We start from the raw sequence: 20874 nt of genomic DNA, 5'->3' as shown, positions 1-20874 counted from the left end.
TACAAGAGAGTTGGCCTAGAAGCTAAAGGATGGCCTGAAATACAAGCCACAATAATACACTATTTTAAAAGGAAGCAAGAGGCAGGCAGCAGAGAATGCTGCGAAGGCAGAAAACAAATGAGTACAAATGAAGCTGGATAAATTCACTATGGAAGGAATACCGTTAGTGCCAGACGCTGCTGCCGTGGCACCAGCACCGCTGGGAGGAGTTCCCGTAGGACAAGCACCGCAACAAGGTGGGGGTACATGCAGCCACAGTATAGGCCACAGTGGGGAATACTACCACAGGTGAACTACTTGCATGGGGGATACTTCCGAATAGGAAGCAGGTTTTCACAGTGGGGGGGGGGGGGGGAATATAAGAGGAACAGGGTACAGGGTCTTCAGACCATGCTACATATGCCAGAACATGGGATATGTAGCACGCACTTATCAGTTTCTGCAACAGGCACAGGCAAACCAAGGTAGCGCAACAGCAAGTACCCCAGTGGCAACAGAAAGTGTCCTCCAGTGCAGATACAAGCACAGCAAGGTGTTCGGGTGGGGTTGGGGGGGGGGGGGGGCAGGGCAAGCCCAAGCAGGAAAAACTGACAGCAAGGCAATGGTCCCAGCAGTGCCCGAGCCACCCACAGTAACAGGGGGACCACAGTGGTGCCCCGTGTTAGGTAAGATTTTCATAGTAATGATAAATCTTCCTGACCTGTGTCAACCACAGAACTTGTTGCTTTACTGGTGGATTATTTTTCCTTATAAATCAGCAAGTGGGAACCCTTTTCCACAGAGTATTTTGCACTTTTTGTGGGTGTCATTTTCTAGACTCTCCATAGTGTCTTTTTAATTGTATCCTCTGACAACTTTTGGCACATACTGCCTATTGTTGCTGGGTTGCCCTTTGGGATCCTTTTAACTTTCTCTGGCTAACCTTGAGAGAACTTCGGAAATGACGACCCAGAGCCTGGCGAGACCCACCAGACTCAAGGGTAGAAAGGATCTGTGGATCCCTTTTAAATTTTATTTGCTGAAATCAGCACACCCCACCTTATGTGGAGTGCTTGGGAGATACAGTTTTAGTGTGAAAGGATACATTGTAACAATTCTGTTACAGGGACAAGCACCTTTAATGGCTGGTGGCAGCCATACCTTTTACTAATTCGGTGCACCTTTACTGCGGGCTATGTTCACAGCTGCAGTAAAGGCACCCAAGGTTGCTAATTTTACCAAAATGGCCTGGTTTGTTTTTTCACCATTTTAGTGTTTGTCCTTCCTTCTCCCGACATCCAGGGTGGAACATTCCTTTGTGTGATTTTTATCTTTGGCGGGAGTCCCCTGGACTCCCCGCCTGGGCACCAGTCTTTCTGTGAAGGCATGAAACGAGGGTGGAGTCCAAAACTCCACAACCCTTTGGCTTCTCCTTGCCTGAATGGGGACAAATCCCAGGGGGGGGGGGGGCTGGCAAACTGCTCCTTGTTGCAAAATGCAGAAGTTGTGCTGTAGTTCCTGTTAAATACTCCGAACCTGGAAGCTGAAGACAAGTCGGCCACTGGAACCAAAAACCGAAGAGGATGAAGGAAAAGCGGCCGAGACTATTTCCAGCGACCGGAGAGCCTGCTGTGTAACCCAAGCATGCTGTGGCCCTTCCTTCCAATCGACCCGAGGACTTCGGAAATGACGACCCAGAGCCTGGCGAGACCCACCAGACTCAAGAAGACCTACATTTTGAGCCACCCCACGTTGTGCTGCAACCTTGCAGGGCTGCAATACCCCAATACCCTGGGACCTCAAACCACTGTGCGGTGCACGGTCTTCCAAATCTTGCTGAAACTTTGTGGGCAACCTGCTGGCACTCCAAAGACACGATTCAAGTTGGAAAAGGCCCCTCACCAGAGTGCTGGACCTTTGTAACAACAAGAATCTGACCAGCGATATTCTGCCTTCTCCTGTGCTCCTGAAAAAGGTGCCAAATCCACATAGCTGCATCCAGCCCTTGCCTAGAGCCTTCACCGTTGATCGCTGCTGCAAAATCCCTTCCAAGGTCCTGTTTTCAGTCACCACGACAAGGAATCCACCAACCGGTTTTTTGGCTGCAGATCCTGAAGTCCTGCTGCTGCAAAATCGTCTTCTGTGCTGAGGTACTTTGCTGGCTTCGGTATTTACTTAGCTCTAGTCTCTTGTGATTCCTGTGTAGTTTTTTGCTATTTTCTGTGATTGGGAGCCTTCTCGTCCACTTCACCCAGGCTCACTGCTGGAATTCTCCTAGGGTGTCTTCTGTGAAGCCCCAGGACCCTCAACTAACTCTAAAGAAAATACCCACAGTCTTCCTTAGGAACTCTGACTTTTGCTACTTAAGAACCTATCCCAACACTGCATGTTAGACACTAGACTCTAGTGACCGCCCCATTCTGAAAAGTATATGTAACATCTGTCTTTCCTTAGAAACTCTTTCGCCATTTTAACAGAAAGTAGATGTAAGGGTATATTACACACCTGTGATTTAGTTAAAGTAATGCTGTTGGTTTCATTTCACTATTCCTGTTAGGGTATATGTACGAGTGTTCCCCAACTGGGTCTTGCTTTTGCCAACTTGCTGTTATTAGCCTGTCCAGAACAAGTCTGCATTAGGTTTTACCTACCTAGAATAACTGAGTCATTCATAAAGTTGGGTTTTGCTTTCCTGGTTCTGTTTTAGACAGACACAAAAACAGTCTTAGGTTTAGACCTGCTCCAAGTAGCTGATAGCTCCTTGAAAAAGTATATGGGCATTACTTACCTTGAAGTAACTGTGTGCCAGCCTAAAATAAGTTACACAAGTTACTGCTTAACTCAATCTGCGTTTCACGGATCTCACAAGCGCCTGCAATTGAATATTAAATCCTTAGGTTTTGCTCACCTCGTATAACTGTGTTCTCACAAAAGCAGTTATAGGTTTTTACTGTACACAGGAAAAAGTGCTCCACTGTTCACAAAACGTATATGGTCCAGTTGACTGATTATGTGATTTGTTGCTGAGCATCACAGTGCAACTGGTATTACTGAATGCAACCAAATGATTTTACGCCCCAACAATAGGTGTGTCCTATGCTGAGTGCGTTTAAAAAGGTTTAACTTCCCAAGAAATACTATCAATTGTTCCAAATAAGGTTATATGCTTTCATTGTTGGGTTTCTTTTTATAGTGTGTTTATGTCTTTGACCAGTACTTACCGCAAGACTTAACTTGGCCTAACTATTTAAAATAAACCTTTTATTATTGTAGAATACCTCTGGTTGTCAGTGTTATGATATGATTGTTTCATTGGTGTGTTCTAGATTCTTTGTACCTGTCTACAGCCATCTCTCCCTCCTAAAAATAAGCCTGGCTGCTCTGTCTACATTACCATGAAATCAGGTGGTACAGCCTTATAATAAGAGTGGAGTCTTGTACTGTCTCAGTTGAATGGTTTTGATGAAGCTGGGTAGAACTTCATAAAAACTGCCCTAACACCCCACTATGGGAAGAGAGGGGAGGGAGGAGAGGGGAGGGAGGAGAGAGAGAGGGGAGAGATGCAACTGGTGTAGTTGGCGATAGCCGCTTCTTAGCAATAGGTGTGGTGCTGAGGAAGTCAGTTGGATGTGTTCAGACTGATGGGTGGACACCCAGACTGCGTTCTGGCTGAGGAATGCCTATGCTAGCCGGAATGTGCTTCAGCTAGCTGCGTTTTATTAGCGTGATGAGGTGTCCGTGGGGTCGTGTTCGTATGTGGACAGCTAGGCCGAATTATCAAGGGCATAGCTGTGTTCTAGTTAAATAAATGATGATGTATAGAAGAGAGTAAGCGTAGTGGTGTGATATGGTAGTTTAACAGTATAAGCATAACATCCAATCGGTCCATTCAGTCTATCCGTTTTAGTCACTCAATCCATTCTATCCACTCCATTTGCTCCTTTATTATCCCCGTTTGTTCCACTCTGATTTTCTGTGACTATTCACTCCGTTTACTCATCCTTCGACTCGAAGGATGAGACATATTTTTGGACGGTCATTGGTGTTATGGGAAGAGCAACGTTTTCAGTAGTTTGCAGAATGACAAGTAGTCTTCAGTGAGTCGGATGTGGGGTGGAAGCCGTTAAGTGAAATTAACACATTATGATAATTCTCCCTAACTACTGAGTCCCCCAGCAGCTTTGCTGGATTTCTAGGAATTTCTTTTCACCTGGTATGAGTGAGCCTTTTTTCCCCCCACTCTTACATGTGTTTTGCTATGTGTATTTCTACTGTTTGTGTGATCTTGGGCACTGGAGCCTCACCTACTCCATGTGCACCACTTTTTGTGTGCGTTACACAGTACCTTCAGTGCAGTGACACAGGGTTGACTTTGAGACTTTCCACTGTTAGGCAGAATCCTGTGCAGTGCCCTTAGGGACCACTACACACAATTAAGACTACAGGTGGCAATACAATTTTGACCTTTGGTACAAGCCTGTACTACTATGTCAGAGTGGTACTATGTCAGAGTGGTAGCAGTGGCGGAGCAGCCAGGCTTATCTCAAGAGTATAAGAGCAGTAGCAGAGATTACAGAAAGGGACCACAATTACTGTGACTCAAGCAAACACTGACTCAAGGCTTCAGGTAGAAAAATACAAGTACATTTATTTTTAAACCATTTGTTATAAACACAACACTTCTATTAAACTTAAACACAAACCACACGTCAAATATACTACAACTAACCAATTCCCTTTGTACAGTATGTCTCAAGGTAAGTACCCTGTGTTTGAATGAACCAGTGTTACGAACAAAACATGTTACCGCGAATACGATTGCGATCACTATTTGACAGTTCGGTCTACTAAATAAACGTGTATCCATGACATGAAATGCTACCGGGGCAAAAACACACTTAGCACCTGAGATACCCAGAGGGAGTTGGAGGCAAAAATCACAGGCAATATTTTGGTTAGGCAGACAGAATCGAGAAACACTCAGAAACAGGAGTTCAAAAGTCAAAGGGCCAGAGCCAGGGTCAAGTGACGACCGGGGGCCTGTTGCCAAAGATCACACAGTCAGATAGTTCACGATTCAACATAGCCAAGAGTACTTCGATATTGTCGATGTTCGGAAGCAAAAGTTATAAGAAGGAGGGATGACAAGGGCAAGCCTTGGAGATGAAGAGAAGGGGTTCACCCAGTTTCCTCGAGCAGAACACAGTACCTTATTCCAATGGTGCAGCTGGTGCCTTGGCAGTTGTTCCTGTTGGTTTCCCGCAGACCCACGATTCCTGGAGCTTCGTTGTGAAGGAGGATGTCTGAAGGGGGTCTGCACCACACAGGGATGAAGCCGGCAGCAGCGACAACGAATAAAAGATGCGCTCCTTAAAAACAGGAGATGCTCTTCAAATGGCTATCCGGACCACTACAGCAGTGTGCAGCGATTTAGACCAAGGAAGAGGATCCTCTGGCGGTGGAAGATGAGCTGGTTATCCCCACCAGGCTCAAGGGAAGACGACTCCGGACAGGATCTTCTCTTAGTCGTTGAAGGGTCGATAGCTCAGGACTACAGCAGGGCTTCACAGGGACGGGGTAGTTGCAGCAACCATCGTTCTCTTCGCTTCTCTTCGGTTCCTTGTAGTTCCATTAGCGACTCTCTGACTTCTAGCCCAAGAGACCTGCCTTTTATGTGCAAAACCCCCATTCACCCAGCCTGGCTGTCAATCAGCCAGCAGGGGGTTGTCCAGCCCGGACAACCACCTCAGCCAATCAGTGCAAAGTGCGACTTGGGTTTCCTAGGATACCTAGTGCAGGGGGTGACTACACCCCTCCCTCACATTCAGCCCACCTAGACACCCAGGCGCCTGGTGGAGGGCTTCCGAGCAGAAGCCCGCCAAAATACGGTGAACAAAGAAGGTGAACGTAGTTTGCCGCGCAAAGTAAAACACAAGAGGGGCTTTAACAAAAAAATGGCGAATAAACCCAACCGGAGCAAAAAGACAGACAATTTGGTCAAGCAGGTTTATGGTCGAGGCTAATATAATAGCCAAGAACAATACCACGTTTATCCAATATAATCGTGATAGAAAGGTTAGGGTAGATACCACTGCCACCAGCCAAGTCTAAATGTTAAAAGAGCGAAACAATGCTCTAGGAGAAACAGAGAAAAAGGGATACAAGTTAACCCTTTCCAGTACTCCATGGAAGATGGGGTGTACTGGATCTGTGGTAGATTAACTAAGTAAAGTTAATGGCAACTTTATCCTTTTCTGGGGGACTGTAGTCAGCCTCAGAAATGGAGTCGGGGGGGAAGTCTCGACAACCCTGTGCCACGGCACTGAAGGTGCTGTGTAACACAAAAAGAAGGGGGCTACTGAAGTGGGGTACTCAGAGTCCACAATCATAAAAACAGAGAAATACACATGGCAAAACATAGGTAAGAGTGGGGGGAAAAGCTCACACTCTTACCAAGTGGAAAGAAAATAAACTCCAGAAGTCCAGCAAACCTGCTGGGGGACTCACTAGGTGAGGGAAATTAGCCATAAATGAGAATTCTCCCGAACACCCACTGACTCCATTTTTCTGGGGATGACTACTGTCCCCCAGAAACAGGTAATGTTGCAATTAACTTTATATAGTCACTTTAAACCACAGACCCAGTACACCCCCATCTTACATGGAGTATTGGAAAGGGTTAACTCTTATCCTTTTGTCTGTACCGCTTGGAGCTTTGTTTCGCTTCCTTAACATTAAGACTTGGCTGGTGGCAGTGATATCTAGCCTAACTTTTCTACCGCGATTATTTTATATAAACGTGGTAATGTTTTAGGCTATTATATTAGCCTCGGGCAAGTACCGGCATAAGTACCGCTTTCCTGCTCGCTACGCTGCTGAAATTACCTGTGGATTTGTACTTGGACTTGGATTCCATTACCAACGGAAGAAAGGTGACTTTTGTGACTACTAGACATTAGTGCTCTGCACGAACTCTGACAATTATTGACGCTGACTTTCTTTATTTCAGCGGATCTTCGGTGTTTCTTCAGTGGCCTTTGTGTATGGTGAGTGATTGACTCTGAATTGCTGATCCCGCCCTGGGATTGCAGGGATTGGCCTTAGTTCCAGCCTATGCTAGCTCATTAACTACACATTGCCCGCGCACAGCGCACACGGGCAAGTACCGGCATAAGTACCGTTTTCCCGCGGTCTGCGACAATCCCGGTTTGTTTTATTTTATATTTATCATTTATTTCTTCCTTTCTTCAACCTGTGTATTGGCAGCTCCCTTTGAAGTTTATCAGTAAGCAAATACAACTGTTTCACTAATAACTGTAATGGTGTCTCTCTCCTATAAACTCACTACAAGTATGCCTGACACCGCGTGCACTCTCCTTAATCTGGCTGCGTGTGGCCAGGTGGCAGCCCCATCACCAAGATTTTCTGCCCTTGCGCTGACCCCTTTGTTAGCACCCCGCACCTTTGGCCCGATAGCACCTACCACATTTTCTTTTCCGCCTGTAGTGCGTGAAGCTCCTCAGATGACTGTCTAATCACCCTTCAGTCTAGCACACACCTGGACCTAATGCTTCCTTCTGCATTACCAATAACTCTCCTTCTGCCTGCCGCACTCCGCAGGTCCATGTGAACCTCCACCCATTGTCTGATCTCATTATGCTTAACTCTGTCAATATCAATGCCTTGGCCCCACGCCAAGGGTCTGCCCCTTCCCCGATACAATTCCCTTCTTTGCTACATGACTCTTCCGACATTTCCATCCACGCGTCCTTGAGTGGACCCCTTACCCCTCGAAGGCGGAAGAAGATCTGGCAGGGATATCTATCCATTCCTCAGTCCTTCGCTCATCTTCATTTATATACTAATTTGCCTTGCCTATGCCAAGAGCTCCACAAGCACAGCCAACAGATGCCATGTCTCAACAACTTGCTTTCATTCAGGCAGCTCTCACTTATATTAACTTGGCGATTTCCACCATGAGCAAACTATATGACAACATCGATCATAAACTGTCCAACCAATCTGCTCTCTTTGAAGAACTTGCCAAATGGCTACATGCTCATGACCCTCCTTTCATCACTCTTCCGTGTACTAACTCCCTTACCACTCACTCTCACACCCGGCCTATCAACAGCATGGATGTTGCTGATGAACAAGCTTCCAACTGCCCCTCGTTGGATTGCTTCATTGTTCCTTTAACCAGTCACCTTCCATCCATTCCAGGTGTCATTCGTCCTATTGTTGCTCTTTCCCCACCATCGGTGTCACCCTTGCAAGATGTCCCTTCTGATCATGCTCCTGCACTCCCAACTGCTCCCATTGTTATTCCTGAGCGCTGCTTGAATCCTGTGTCCTTTCCTGTCCCTCGGATTGCCCCTGCTGACCCTGTGCTTGCCACTATTTCTTCTCCTGACCCATCTCTTATTCCTCTGCCTGTCCCATCCTCAGATGCCCCCCCCCTCATGCACATACTTTGCTTCCTGCGATAATTCCCCCATCTCATGTTTCCTCTTCTGTGGACTCTACGGCGCCAAAAGACATTCCCATCGCCAAAATACCAAGTCGTAAACTGTGCCCTGCAATCAAGAAAACCAAAAGTCCGGCTGGTTTGAAACACTCTAAACATACCCTCACGGCCTTCTTCAAAGCCCTAGGGCGGCCCTCCAAACCCACTATTGCTGCACCTCCACCTCAACCCCCGTCTGTCCCCACCAACAAGGTGTCCTCAATCCCCTCTGCGAGTTCACCCACCCTCCCCCTGTTAGCCATCCAGTCTCACTTAAGCTAACTGTTTCAATAACTTGAACAACATGAGCCCCCCCCCAGCCGTTGGCTGCCCAGAATGTTCCATCGCAAATACAAATTATGCCTTACTTTTCAAATTCCCCCCACCCCACCTATAGCCCAAACACACATTCCTCCTGTTTCTGCACTCTCTGATCTTAAAGCCAGTGTTGATGCCTACTTGGCTTTGCGCTTGGGGTCTACGCAGGTTCATCATGAGGACTATGATCTGACCAGTCGTAATGTTTCTTCTTCAACGATGTCAATGCAAGATGAAGAAAATGATCTGCGCTCTTGCCTTAGAGCGACCCCCTTGGTGTCCTCTTCTAAATGGCCAATGTCAAATACCTCTACTAAATCATCCTTCAAATCTCCACTGTCCTCCCGGCCCGTCTCTCACTCTTTCATTCTTAAGTGTCGAGACGGGAACTTCCCTAGGTATGACCTGAATCAATCTAGTGTTTTGAACATCTTTGGTGATATTGAGGACTTGCATGACGTATCTACCCATCACAGACCAGATTGAATTTGTATCGGACACCTGTTCATCTGTAGTCAGACTTCGCATCCCCTCTGGTGTAGTCTGGAACTCCATTTGGCGTTGCAAAATGCAACTTTTTGATCTGGGCTTCCTTTTAGCTCTAGATCCGGAGTCCCATCGAGCCTGACACAAGTGCCCAAGACTAAAGCCAACATCTATCAAAGCTCCACCAACAAACCTATTAGCTGCTCAGCCAACCCCTCTTATTGTTCAACTTAACCACCAATTGGTTCATCTTCATTGCCTCTGAAACTTTCTAGCTGGAACACCCGCGGACATGCTCATTTACACATTTCTATGTCCTCCTTATCCCATACCTATCATATTATAGCCCTACAAGAAACTTGGCTCATCACTCCTATATGGGATGGCTTTGATCTCCCCTTGCTCCCGGCTCTTCCTAGCAAGGGCAGGCCTTCTTCTGGTCTCCTTGTTGCAGCTAATTCGAAGATGGGCCTTACTGTTACACCATGGGCTTCAGTGCAAGCCCACATCCAATTGGTGAAGATTATCCATCATTCCTTCACAATTGCACTGGTCAATATTTATCGCAACCCACTTGGACAAACTGATGAATCTTTCTATGATGGTTTAGCCTCCATTCTCGACATGGTATTAATAACTCCTCATATATCACACACAATTGTCCTAGGTGACATCAATCTTGATTGTTGGAATCAAGCTCGCATGAATCGCGCAACAACCATGTGGACCTCCTTCATGTTGCAGTGTAATTTCCATATGGTCAAATGGTGCAGTTCCAGGCGATCTTCCACCTCAACATACCTGGCATCGGGGCTCCAGCTCGAGTACCATTGACTACATTTATGTGGACTCTAAACTGTTTCAACTTATTGACAATCTAACCATCATCGATCAAGTACATAGCGATCATAGATTGCCATCTATTCTTATTCAGTGGTCTCGTTCTGATGCAGAATCTTGCTATTTTACTCCTGAACTGATTGTCAATTCAGCAAGATCACGTGTGCGCTGGAATCCATCTACCCCGTCATCTTTTAAAAACAGTGTTGATAATTGAGTCGCTCAGCACACTATTCCGATTTATCTTTGTCAACACTCTAACTACCTCGAGACGGTTGAGTGGCAAACACAAACACTCCTTTGACACGGAAATTCAATCAGCCAAAACTGACTATCGGAAAACGCGAAAAGCCATCTTGCGATCAAACTCTCCAACATGCAGACATGACCTCTCCATCATCAAATGCGGATACAAGAACTGGTTTAGAGGCAGAAAAGCCCTTCTTTGCCAACAAGATAGTGAAGCAATCGCTAGGGCAATGAGGAACAAAAACTCAAGATCTATGTGGCATCTACTCCACGCCCAGACACCTAACTCACAGGGTGCCTCGCAGATTAACAGGGTATAAGATTCTGCCTGGCTGTCCCACTTTCTGACCTTATATGCTGACCCAGAATTCACTAGTCACAAATATGACCCAAACATCCCTCCCCAATGGAAAGTCGACTGTACGATCTGTTCGATTCAAGAACAAATCATGAAAGCAAGCTCGTCTCGGCCCGCTGGTCCTGACGGCCTTTCAAACATGATCTTTAAGGACTTTCCCTTTGAATGGGCCTGCATTCTATATATCATTTTTTGTAACATCCTAAGGACTCAAACAATTCCTCCTTCTTGGAAGACATCATTAATCATTCCTATTTTCAAGAAGGGTGATCGTAGTTCACCAGCTAACTACCGCCCTATAGCTCTACTGGATGCTCCGGGCAAACTTTTCTGCAAATTCATTCTTCGTGACTTCAACACATGGACCAGCAACTTCTCATCTGTGTGACCCCCAGCAATCAGGTTTTGTTGCTGGTTTAGGCACTTCCATCAATTTAATTTTGTCTAAATGCACTTAAAGCACAATGCCTTGCCACAAGACAGCAAGTTTTTTTTGCTTTTGTGGACCTCCATGCTGCGTTCGACTGTCAGCAGACCACTTTTATTTGCCAAACTACTTCGCGATCACTGCCCACCTACTCTATTTAACATAATATGCGCATTACACACTGATACTTCTATTCAATTCCATCTCTCTTTAGATGGCCGATTGTCCCCAAGTATCCCCACGGCACATGGACTTAAACAAGGCTGTCTTCTAGCCTCAGCTGTTTTCAATTATTTTATTCAAGATGTGAAACTTGCTTTTCGAAAATCATCTCAGATTCTCCCAAATTCAATAACCACCCAATCAAAGCATTAATGCATGCTGATGATTTGGTTCTTATTTCCAAAACTCATTCTGGCTTGCAGAATCTATTGAATGCCTTCCACACATATATTCATTGTAATGAATTAAGAGTAAATACTGCCAAAACCCAAATCGTATCGCTTTGTCCAAGAAGATATAAACCGGTGACACATTAACCAGATTCCTTTATCCGTGGTTTCCCAGTATACTTAATCTTGGGATGGTTTTCAAAGGCAAGTCTCACATCTCTGGTCATATTACACATTTGAGTACTAAAGTGGATACTTTCGCAGGCCTCCATTATACTGGCCAAGTATGGCAAATTTTCGGTTAATCCTGCTCTACAATTCTGGAACATGGAAGTTGTGCCCACATTACTTTATGGTTTAGAAAGCATTCATGAAGATCTTTCATAGTTATTTGTGCTATGGGAAGCCAAATTCTGGAGGAATGTTCTACACCTTCCCCTATGCACGCCTTGTCCATGGATCAGGTTTGAGCTGGGTCTAGTTTCATTGCAAGCACTTCATAATTGGCAAGTCTGCGCTCTTTTTAGGAAATGTTTACTCTCAACTAACCATATCTCGATTCTGAAATTGTTATCTACTATATGTTTTCTGTCACATATGTTTTCATACACACTTGGCTAACCAAAGCTTACCACATTTTGGCTAATGCGGAGGTTTCAATTGAAACCCTACTAACAAACCCTGACAGAGCCAAATTAAAAATGTATCAGACGGATTGGATCTAAGAGATCTCTGCTTGCTTTATAAAGATGGGGATGGTCTAAGGTTTCCACATAAAAAAAACTCGAACCTTAGCACCTTATCTGATGCTCTCTCCAACCCCAAAACATCGGCTTGGCATCTTACGTTTGAGGTTCAACTTATGGATCACAAGAGATATACAAGCAAGACGCAATCTCTTACCACCTACGAGCAATATCTGTCGTTTTTGTATGTCGGATGCTCGTGAAACATTAATTCACTTGATCACTGAATGTGTGTCTCTTCGCCAAATATTGCAAATATCTAGGTAACCTAGACCTGCAAGACTGTTGGGGAGCTATCATAAATTCGTCTTGTACAGCACTACAAATTGCAACTGTTAATTTCCTGAACTGTTTGATGCTAGAATCTGCACTTGATTAGTCCTCACAGTCAAACACTTGCTTTTTTTATTATGAATGATATGTAATTGGGTTTTGTTCCTTTTTGATAATTTCGATTATGTTAAATTGTTTTAATGAATTGTTTCATATTTGAAAGACAAAAAAAAAAAAAAATGTTTTGCCTCGAACATAAACCCGCTTGACCAAATACATTTTATTTTGGTTCTGGCTGGGTTTATTCGCCATTTCTTTTTGCTAAAGTCTTCCTCGTGTTTTCCTCTGCGCGTCAAACCGGGGATGACTCCTTTGTTCGTTGTCTTTTCGCGGGCTTCTGCACAGAAGCCCGCCTTAAGGCGCCTGATAGTCTAGGTAGGCAGGATGCGAGGGAGGGATCTTCATACCCCTGCCATGGGTTGCCGTAGTAACCCAAATCGTACTCTTGTCTGATTGGCTCCTTGCCAGGCCAGCCACCCTGCTGTGTGATTGACAGCCAGGCTGTATGAATGGGGGAAAACTGCATAAAAAGCAGGTCTCTGGGACTGGAAGAGCAGAGTCGCCATGGAACGAAAGAACCAACGAGGAACTGGAAGAAGAGGACCCCTACCACGACTGAACCGCCTGGTGAAGACCTGCTGCAGGTCCGAATCGGACGACAGAGAAGATCCTCCAGGAAACTTCTTCCCTTGAGCTGGTGGGACCAACCAGTTTGCCCAAACTACAAGCCAGGACCCCTCCTCTGGTTGGTCGAGAGCTACAGTGGGCCGGATAGCCAGGAAGGTCAGACCCTGCTTGGGTAAGGAGCGCACCTTTTATTTGTTGTTTGGCGCTGCTGCTGGTTTCTTCCCTGGGTAGTGCAGGACCCTCCAGTCTTCCTACTTCTGATCAGTCCGACAGTCGCTTCAGGAACCATGAGCCTGCAGGAACTACCAGGAACGTTTGACTCAGCTACAGCCCCCTCTCCGTTTTAAGGTACTGTGCAAGTCCGTTTGTGTGTTCGCTCAGCCGCGGTGATAGTGTTTGAAATCTCTCCCCAATCCGAGGGCTTGTCCTTCTCTTCGAACCAACTTTTCTACCAACCAGCCTCGTCCGGAATCTGTGCCACGAACTTTACCGCAAACTACATTGAACCCATTATCTTGAGCAAAAGACTTTTTAACCATTTACTTTGGCCCTAAGCCTTTTCTATCTGATTTTAACCTTGTAGCCTCTTTTGTTCAATTGCTCTGATTACTTACCTGTTGGTTTTACCTAATTTCTTAATGTCTTTCCCTCCCTTTTAAATTTCTGGAGTGCCATGTTGCTCCCACTTCATTTTGTGAGCTTAACTTGTCTGGAATTTAAGGGAATTAGTGTGGTGTATTTATGATTTTGACCATGCTTAGAATAGTGAAATGTTATACAACTGTTGAGTAAATAAATATATATTCTTTTACTTAGAAACCTTGAGTCAGTGTTTGCCTGAATCATAGCAATTGCTGTCCTTTGTGTAACTATCTTGTACTGCTCACTTACTCAAGTCTGGTTGCTCCGCTACTGTGAAGCGAAGCCCCCACCCTGAAGATGCATCATTAGACCCGAAACACATTGGTCATTTATATTATCCACTATAAGGGCTTCCCTGGATGGAGCTGCTTTACAGTATAAACTCCCACAAAGACTCCCAAGAGGGAACAGATTACCGCATGACAAATTTATATCTGCTGATTGATATGTAATACTGTAACAAGTGCATGTTCATGTGAATGCCTATGTCATGTATTTTAGTGTGTTTATCTATGGCACTGACCAGGATATCTTTGTTTGAAAATGGAAATTTAATTCCTGGATTTATTATTATTTTTTGAAAACTAATGCAGATCGGTCAATTAAAAAAGAACCATATCCCGGAATACTGTTGCAAACGTTGCTTTATACTTTCGGTCTATTGAAACATATGTTCTCTATTTAATAATCTATTGAAATTGTTATTGAAACAACCATCATACATTATGTAAACAAATCTCTCCAAGTGTGAGTTATAAATACAAGCCCGGAATGACATTAAATCCGCCACAGTGGCAAGAACTTAAGGTTCAGTAGAAGTACATCTGGGCTTACTGCTTAGCAATAGGCAGTTCAGGTTTTGTACTAATTTGTGTCCCAAGTGGTCTTGTGACGTTAGCCCGCCTGCAGCTGAAATTGTATGAGAAATTCTATTACTAATACAGTTATTCGATGCTCTTCAACCCATATAAATTATCTTGATCTTAACTAGCAGTGCACTCCCACCCCCACAATTTGCTTTTGCTCTGCTACTGCTACCACTGTAATAACTCTGTAGTACAGGCCACTATAACTGTAGTACAAACAATTGTTACTGTATATGTTCTCTTGTACGCTGAGTTATAAATGTGGGGTGTGGGGGAGTTGTCCTGGAGGTTGTAGCGGTGGTGGTGGGGGGAATTGGGTGAGTGGCTGCAGACGATGGCGGGGGTGGCAGCAGGTCTGGGAGGTGAATGATGCGCACCGGTCGATGGAGGTTGGGAACAGTAGGCGGGCGGAGGAGGGTGTGGGCGAGGGGAGGATGGAGTTGGATGGGTGTGTAGGAGAGGGATTTGGGACTGGCGATTCAAGGGCGAGTCACATGGGGTTAGGGATGGTAGGTGTGATTGGCGAGAAGTCGAGGGAGAGGGGAGGGTGGTGATGGTGGGGGGTGAGAGATTGTGGGGATGGGTCAATGAAGGAGGGGTGAGGAGTAGTGGGAGATTGAAGGGCACCAGGCTCGTTTTCCCTTTTTCAGGGGTTTAAGTGCAGTTGGTGTGTGAGGGAGGGGGCGGAGGGCGATGGAGATGCGGCCACTGTTCTTGCCAGGGCGAGACATGCTGTTTTTAGAGAGGGGAATGGATATGGTTGTTAGTGGGAGTCGACAGACGGAAAGAGCAGGGGTGGAGGTGGGTCTGAGTGGGTGGGTGGTTCAGTGGTGGGCGGACTCGGGGGCGGGTGAAACAGAGGTCTTCGGTTGGTTGGTGCGCCATCAGGCTCGTCTGGCTTGCGAGTTGGATAGGGGGTGGGTGAGATCATGGTGGGGGGGGGTTGACTGGGAGGTTCACCAGAGTGAGGCTCTCACCCTGGACCTATCTGGGAGGGATGGAGTCATGGCGAGGCACAGCGGAGTTAAGGCTTGGTTGTAATATCAAGAAGTGTAATTCAGCACAGTGGATTCACTTCACAGTGAAATTAATGGGTACACTCAATATCGCTTAACCTCAATATGTAGATGCACAATTTGATACAGTAAGCCCTAGTGGAGGCTCAATGTTGTTTGTGCAGACTTTCCAGCTGCAGGATTCAACTCGGTGAAGATTTTGGGACGACACAGTGAGATTCTTAGGGCACACTTTCTAATTTTTAAACTTCAGTAGAGTGGCGCTACAAGGGCACATATGAAGTTGTTGGGCACACAAACTAGATGCAAGATTCACAGTGACGCTATCGGGTGCACCCACTGTTGTTGGGCATGTTAAATAATTCAGCTTCAGCACAGTAAAGGTTTTTAGGGGATGACAGTGAAGTTATTAGGTGCAATCAATGTTTTGGGCAGACAATCTAGATGGAGGATTCACCACAGTGACGCCATTAGGGTACACTCAATGTTGTTGGGCATACAGTCTAGATGTAAGGGGCAATACAGTCTAGATGCAAGATCCAACACAGTGACGCCATTAGTGCTGACTCAAAGTTGTTGGTACACTTTCTAAATTCAGACTTTAACAAAGTGACGCTATTAGGGTACACTCAAAGTTGTTGGGAACACAATCTAAATGTGAGATTTAGCACAGTGACATTATTAGGGTACGCTCAATGTTGTTGTCCACACATAAATGCAAGACTCACACAGTGACGCTATCAGGGTGCACCCAATGTTGTTGGGCATGCTATTTAAATTCAGCTTCAGCTCAGTAAAGGAAAGTTTTTAGGGGATGACACAATGAAATTATTAGGCACAAACCATGTTTTGGGCACATAAGCTAGATGCAAGATTCAGCACAGTGACGCTAATAGGGCACACTCACTGTTGTTGGCAACACAGTCTAGATGCAAGATTCAACACAGTGATGTTATTACGGTTCGCATAATCGCCTGTCCTTAATATATAGCTGCACGATGTAACAGTAAAACTTTTAAAGTAAGAGTGGTGGGGCTTTCTGGAGTAAAGTAATTGCTTCAGTCCGCACCCTTGACGCACTTACTTTTCATGGTTGGTGCTGGTTGACGGCGGGTTACTGGCTTCTCCTGCGGATACCTGTAGTTACTTTCTGGAATCACCCTTTGTCGCAGGGCTGCACAGGCAGAGGGCTGCCCTGGGAGGGTCAGTAATGGCTTGGGTAATGCAGTTCTCAGGACCAATCAGAGCAGGGTGGGTGGGTCGTGAGGCGGAAAAGGGTGCAGGGTGGGAGCAGGAACGGCAACCGGGGCACGAAAGGGCCTGGTCCTACGCAGCAGATGGAAAAAGGCCTGGATAAGCTAACAGCTAAATAAACACAGGCACTCACCGCGCTTCCACAGAGCAAGTGGAGCCGGTGCACAGGGAGTTAGGCCAAACACACATGGTCCTCAAGACCAATCAGAGTGGTGTGGGCATGCGGAAGAGGGTGCAGGAAAGGCTACCGGGGCACGAAAGGGCCTGGGGCCTACATAGCAGATGGAAAAAGGGCTGGATGGGCTAACAGCAAAAATAAACACAGGCACTCACTGCGCTTCCACATAGCAAAAGGGGAAAACAACAGTGCTACAGTTGAAGTAGTACTACGCATGGACACTGGGAGTCTGTGTGGCACAGATGATGACAACATAGTGCTGTGCATTGACCCCACTTTGACAATTACAGGAGTGTCGGAATAACAACTGTGTTACAGATACAGAAAGAGACCTCGAAGCAAAACAAACACTGCCAAATGACCTGTTCTCTGGGAAGGTGCCCACTCAGGAAGGTCTACAACCACATTTTAGCTCACTGTACCTTTTACAGAGGATATCCATTTGAACATCAGTCTGGTCCCTCCCACTTGGCAGTCCAGCACCAAAATGCTAGGCAATTCTCCTCTGAATAAGAGTACCAACAGCAAACCCAGAAACGTGTTTTAGCCTTGTTGCGCCTGATCAGTGAGGAGGAGCTGTGCCTCTCGAAGTACAGTGAGCAAGGGGGCCACGTCTGGATTACCCTGGGTAATTTAGGGTGAAACCCCAAGTTCCTAAAAATACACAAAGAGGTCTGGGTGCCCCCGAGTTACCCAAGATAATCCAGACACGGACCCCTTGCTCACTGTGCTTAGAGAGGCACCAGGTTGTCATGTTTCCAATGCAGACACTTACCCACAAGAACACATAAAAGTGCCATAAAAGCACACGTCTCATGTTTGGATTTAGTTTTCTTTGGAATATTTCATTATAAATTATTGGGCTTAAAAGGTGGCCACCTTGTATACTTTGCTAGTGTAATTAGAAATTCTTCTCTCTCATATATATATATATATATATATATATACACACAAACACACATTTGTTTTACCATGTTTTCGCTGCTGCCTACATATGCAGTGGTCATCTTGTGATGTCATCACATGCAAATTAAGGGGCCCAAACTTAATTTGCTGCACTTGGCCCACGAAAATTCTATATCTCCGCAAGGCCATGGCCTCACCTGCTCCAAATGACAACTGACCAATTCACTTCTTCCCGAAAGCTCATCACTGACAGTTTTTGGGCATAGAAATAGCTTTGGCAAATGTGCACAGGGTGAGGAAGGTGATGCCATCAGATCTGTCATGCACACATTTTGATACCTTTTCTGAATACGCATAACCGAACATTTAGTATGAAGCAAACATAATTTAAACACGCATTGGCAATGCCAACAGTTTGGGCTGTTGTGTAGTGACAGTAAAGGCACTTGCTAGGCAATGCCGTAGTGCTGTTAACTATTGATGGTAGCAGGTGCAAAATGGTGCGGGTACATGGGCATCTAATTGCAGTGGCTGGCAAATGCATAATACTTACACACAAACCCAAACTGTTGGCTTTGCCAATGCTTGTTATAAATGCAGTAATACCTGTCCGAGAACGTAAAGAAATAAAACAGGAGTGGGCATGAAAATATGCACTGCTTCAATCTATACTTAATAACTGAAACGAAGTTTGCAATATAAATCACATTATTTTCTGCCAAACGCGAACCTCCGATGTTGGGAAGAGTCCGTTCAGCAAGGCTGACTTGGGCTCGTCCGGAATACGTAAGACACAACAGTAATAATAACTGGGACCAGTGATGGTGCGTGACACCTCCCTCCCCTTTCTGAGCGAGGGGCGGGCTAGACCACCCAGATTACTGTTTTCACACAATCCACTACAGCACACACAGCAAAACAGGGAAAAATGCCTTACCTCGTTATAATAGGTCAAGAACGCTTCTTCCGAGGCACCCGCAGAGGCACCAGCTCCAAGAGCCGCCATCTTCCCCACGGACACCAAGCGAAAAGCGAGCTCTGAATGACGCAACGACGCACAGTCACATGTACAGAAGAGCGACGATATAAAAGAAGGACCATAGGATTGAAGCCGAAGGTCTTACCAATAGCCAAGTTTAGGCGAATGAAAAGTCTCTAAAGAAGCTGTGTTTAGTTATTACCATGGACCAGCAGCGATTTCAACAAATTAATTAGTTATGCCAACTCTGATTAAAAAATAAAGTACCACGTTATAGGAATCCCCTCTCTGCTCATATATAATCAAGTGTGTGTGTGACAGCATACATTCCAACCCTGCCGATTTAGGCGGGACACTCCCTATTTTTTAGTGCAAAATACTGCTATTTTTCACGTCTAAAAGTATTAATTCCCCAATGCATTCCTATGGGAAATTGTTGTCACCCGATTTCTCTGAACAAATCTCCCTCCCAGGTGCCTCGGAATGTTGGCTTGTATGATGACAGCATCCCATCTTCGAGGCTTTGAAGGCCTTTTTTTCTTTTTTAGTAACCAAATGATGCTTGTTGGGTGGCTGTGGGTGCTGGGCCACATTGTTGAAGGACTCGCAGGGCAGCATAGCTCTCAACTCACCCGCTTTTGGCGGGTGTCACCCGCCAAAAGCATCCAGACACCCGCCCACCCGCCAGCTCATCTGTTTCACCAGCCTTGGCAAAGGTGGGAGCTACGATTCATATTTTTGCCGGGACCTGATTTCGAGATCCCGAAATCGGGTGCCGGAGCGACTCTTCCTATGCGAATGGGATCGTGAAAAGCAAGTGTCATGCTTTTCACGCCCCATTTCCTCCCCCCTTCCCCTCCCTGGCTCTCTCCTCCAATGAGAGGATTGTCCCTGGGAGCATTCCCCCGGACCCCTCTCCCGCAAAAGGTCAGCGACATAGAAGTAGGACTATCGTTTTATGTTTTTACGGCAGTCCTACTTTTATGTTTATGGCCTTTCTGGGTTTTCACCCGCCTTAGTATCAAAAAAGGTTGAGAGCTATGGGGCAGGCCCTCTGCCTCCAGTATGGCGCTGGCTCAGCGCTGCATTAACCACATTGAGGCAGGGTCAGACATACATGCCAACATTCAGACGCACCTAAGAGGGAGTTTTGAGAGAGAAAATCGGGAGACATAGTTTTTCCAATAGGAATGTATTGGCGCGGGAATTATCTTAGGAGGGAGAACGTGAGAAAAAGCAATATTTCTCACTGAAAAGTCGAGAGTCTCCCGGCTAAATCGGGAGGGTTGGCATGTATGGTCAGATGGTAATTGACTGGCGAGTGGCTCTTCTTTCTTCTTGCTGACAGATTTGATCCATCGGCAATGATTATTGGAAACCAAGGCTTGAGCCTCATTACTCCATCTTCTAGTGTGTGTGGACCTCTCACAGTAAGGGTGGTGTCATAGGGTCTTCGCTGTGGAACGGGAAACCGCTCACCTCTTTATTAAGAGGGTCACAGGGTGTCACACCATGTGACTGAGTAAGAGCCATAATACAGGCTCAGGTTACAAAATCCCTTGATAAATGTAAAACAACAAATGACAGCACAGGTTTTTCTGGATCCACTTTAAGCACGCAGCAGCAGGGGTGTTGCTAGGTCTGGTAAGGATCTGGGGCTATGCTAATGTCAGGACTGTCAGTACTCAGGGCTAGCTAGCCTTTTTGGTTGTAACCCCTGAGTTTCTATCCGAGGCTACAACCAAAAGACCCAGGGCTATTGCCCCCTTAGC

At 45.8% G+C, this 20874-nt stretch overlaps 1 protein-coding gene across 1 annotated transcript in view; it reads right to left on the bottom strand.

Moving 5' to 3' along the window:
• Positions 1–19170, bottom strand: part of DNAJC8 (DnaJ heat shock protein family (Hsp40) member C8) — a 285178-nt gene extending 266008 nt beyond the window's left edge. Inside the window, exon 1 of the mRNA XM_069623065.1 lies at positions 19061–19170. Within this exon, the coding sequence (XP_069479166.1) occupies positions 19061–19129 (69 nt within the window). The 5' untranslated portion in view covers positions 19130–19170. The remainder of the gene's footprint in view (positions 1–19060) is intronic.
• Between the last annotated feature and the right edge of the window lie 1704 nt (positions 19171–20874).

The sequence above is a fragment of the Ambystoma mexicanum genome, chromosome 11, assembly GCF_040938575.1.
Source record: "Ambystoma mexicanum isolate Mex_15411 chromosome 11, UKY_AmexF1_1, whole genome shotgun sequence".
Taxonomy (NCBI): domain Eukaryota; kingdom Metazoa; phylum Chordata; class Amphibia; order Caudata; family Ambystomatidae; genus Ambystoma; species Ambystoma mexicanum.
This window is presented reverse-complemented; position numbering and strand designations above follow the sequence as displayed.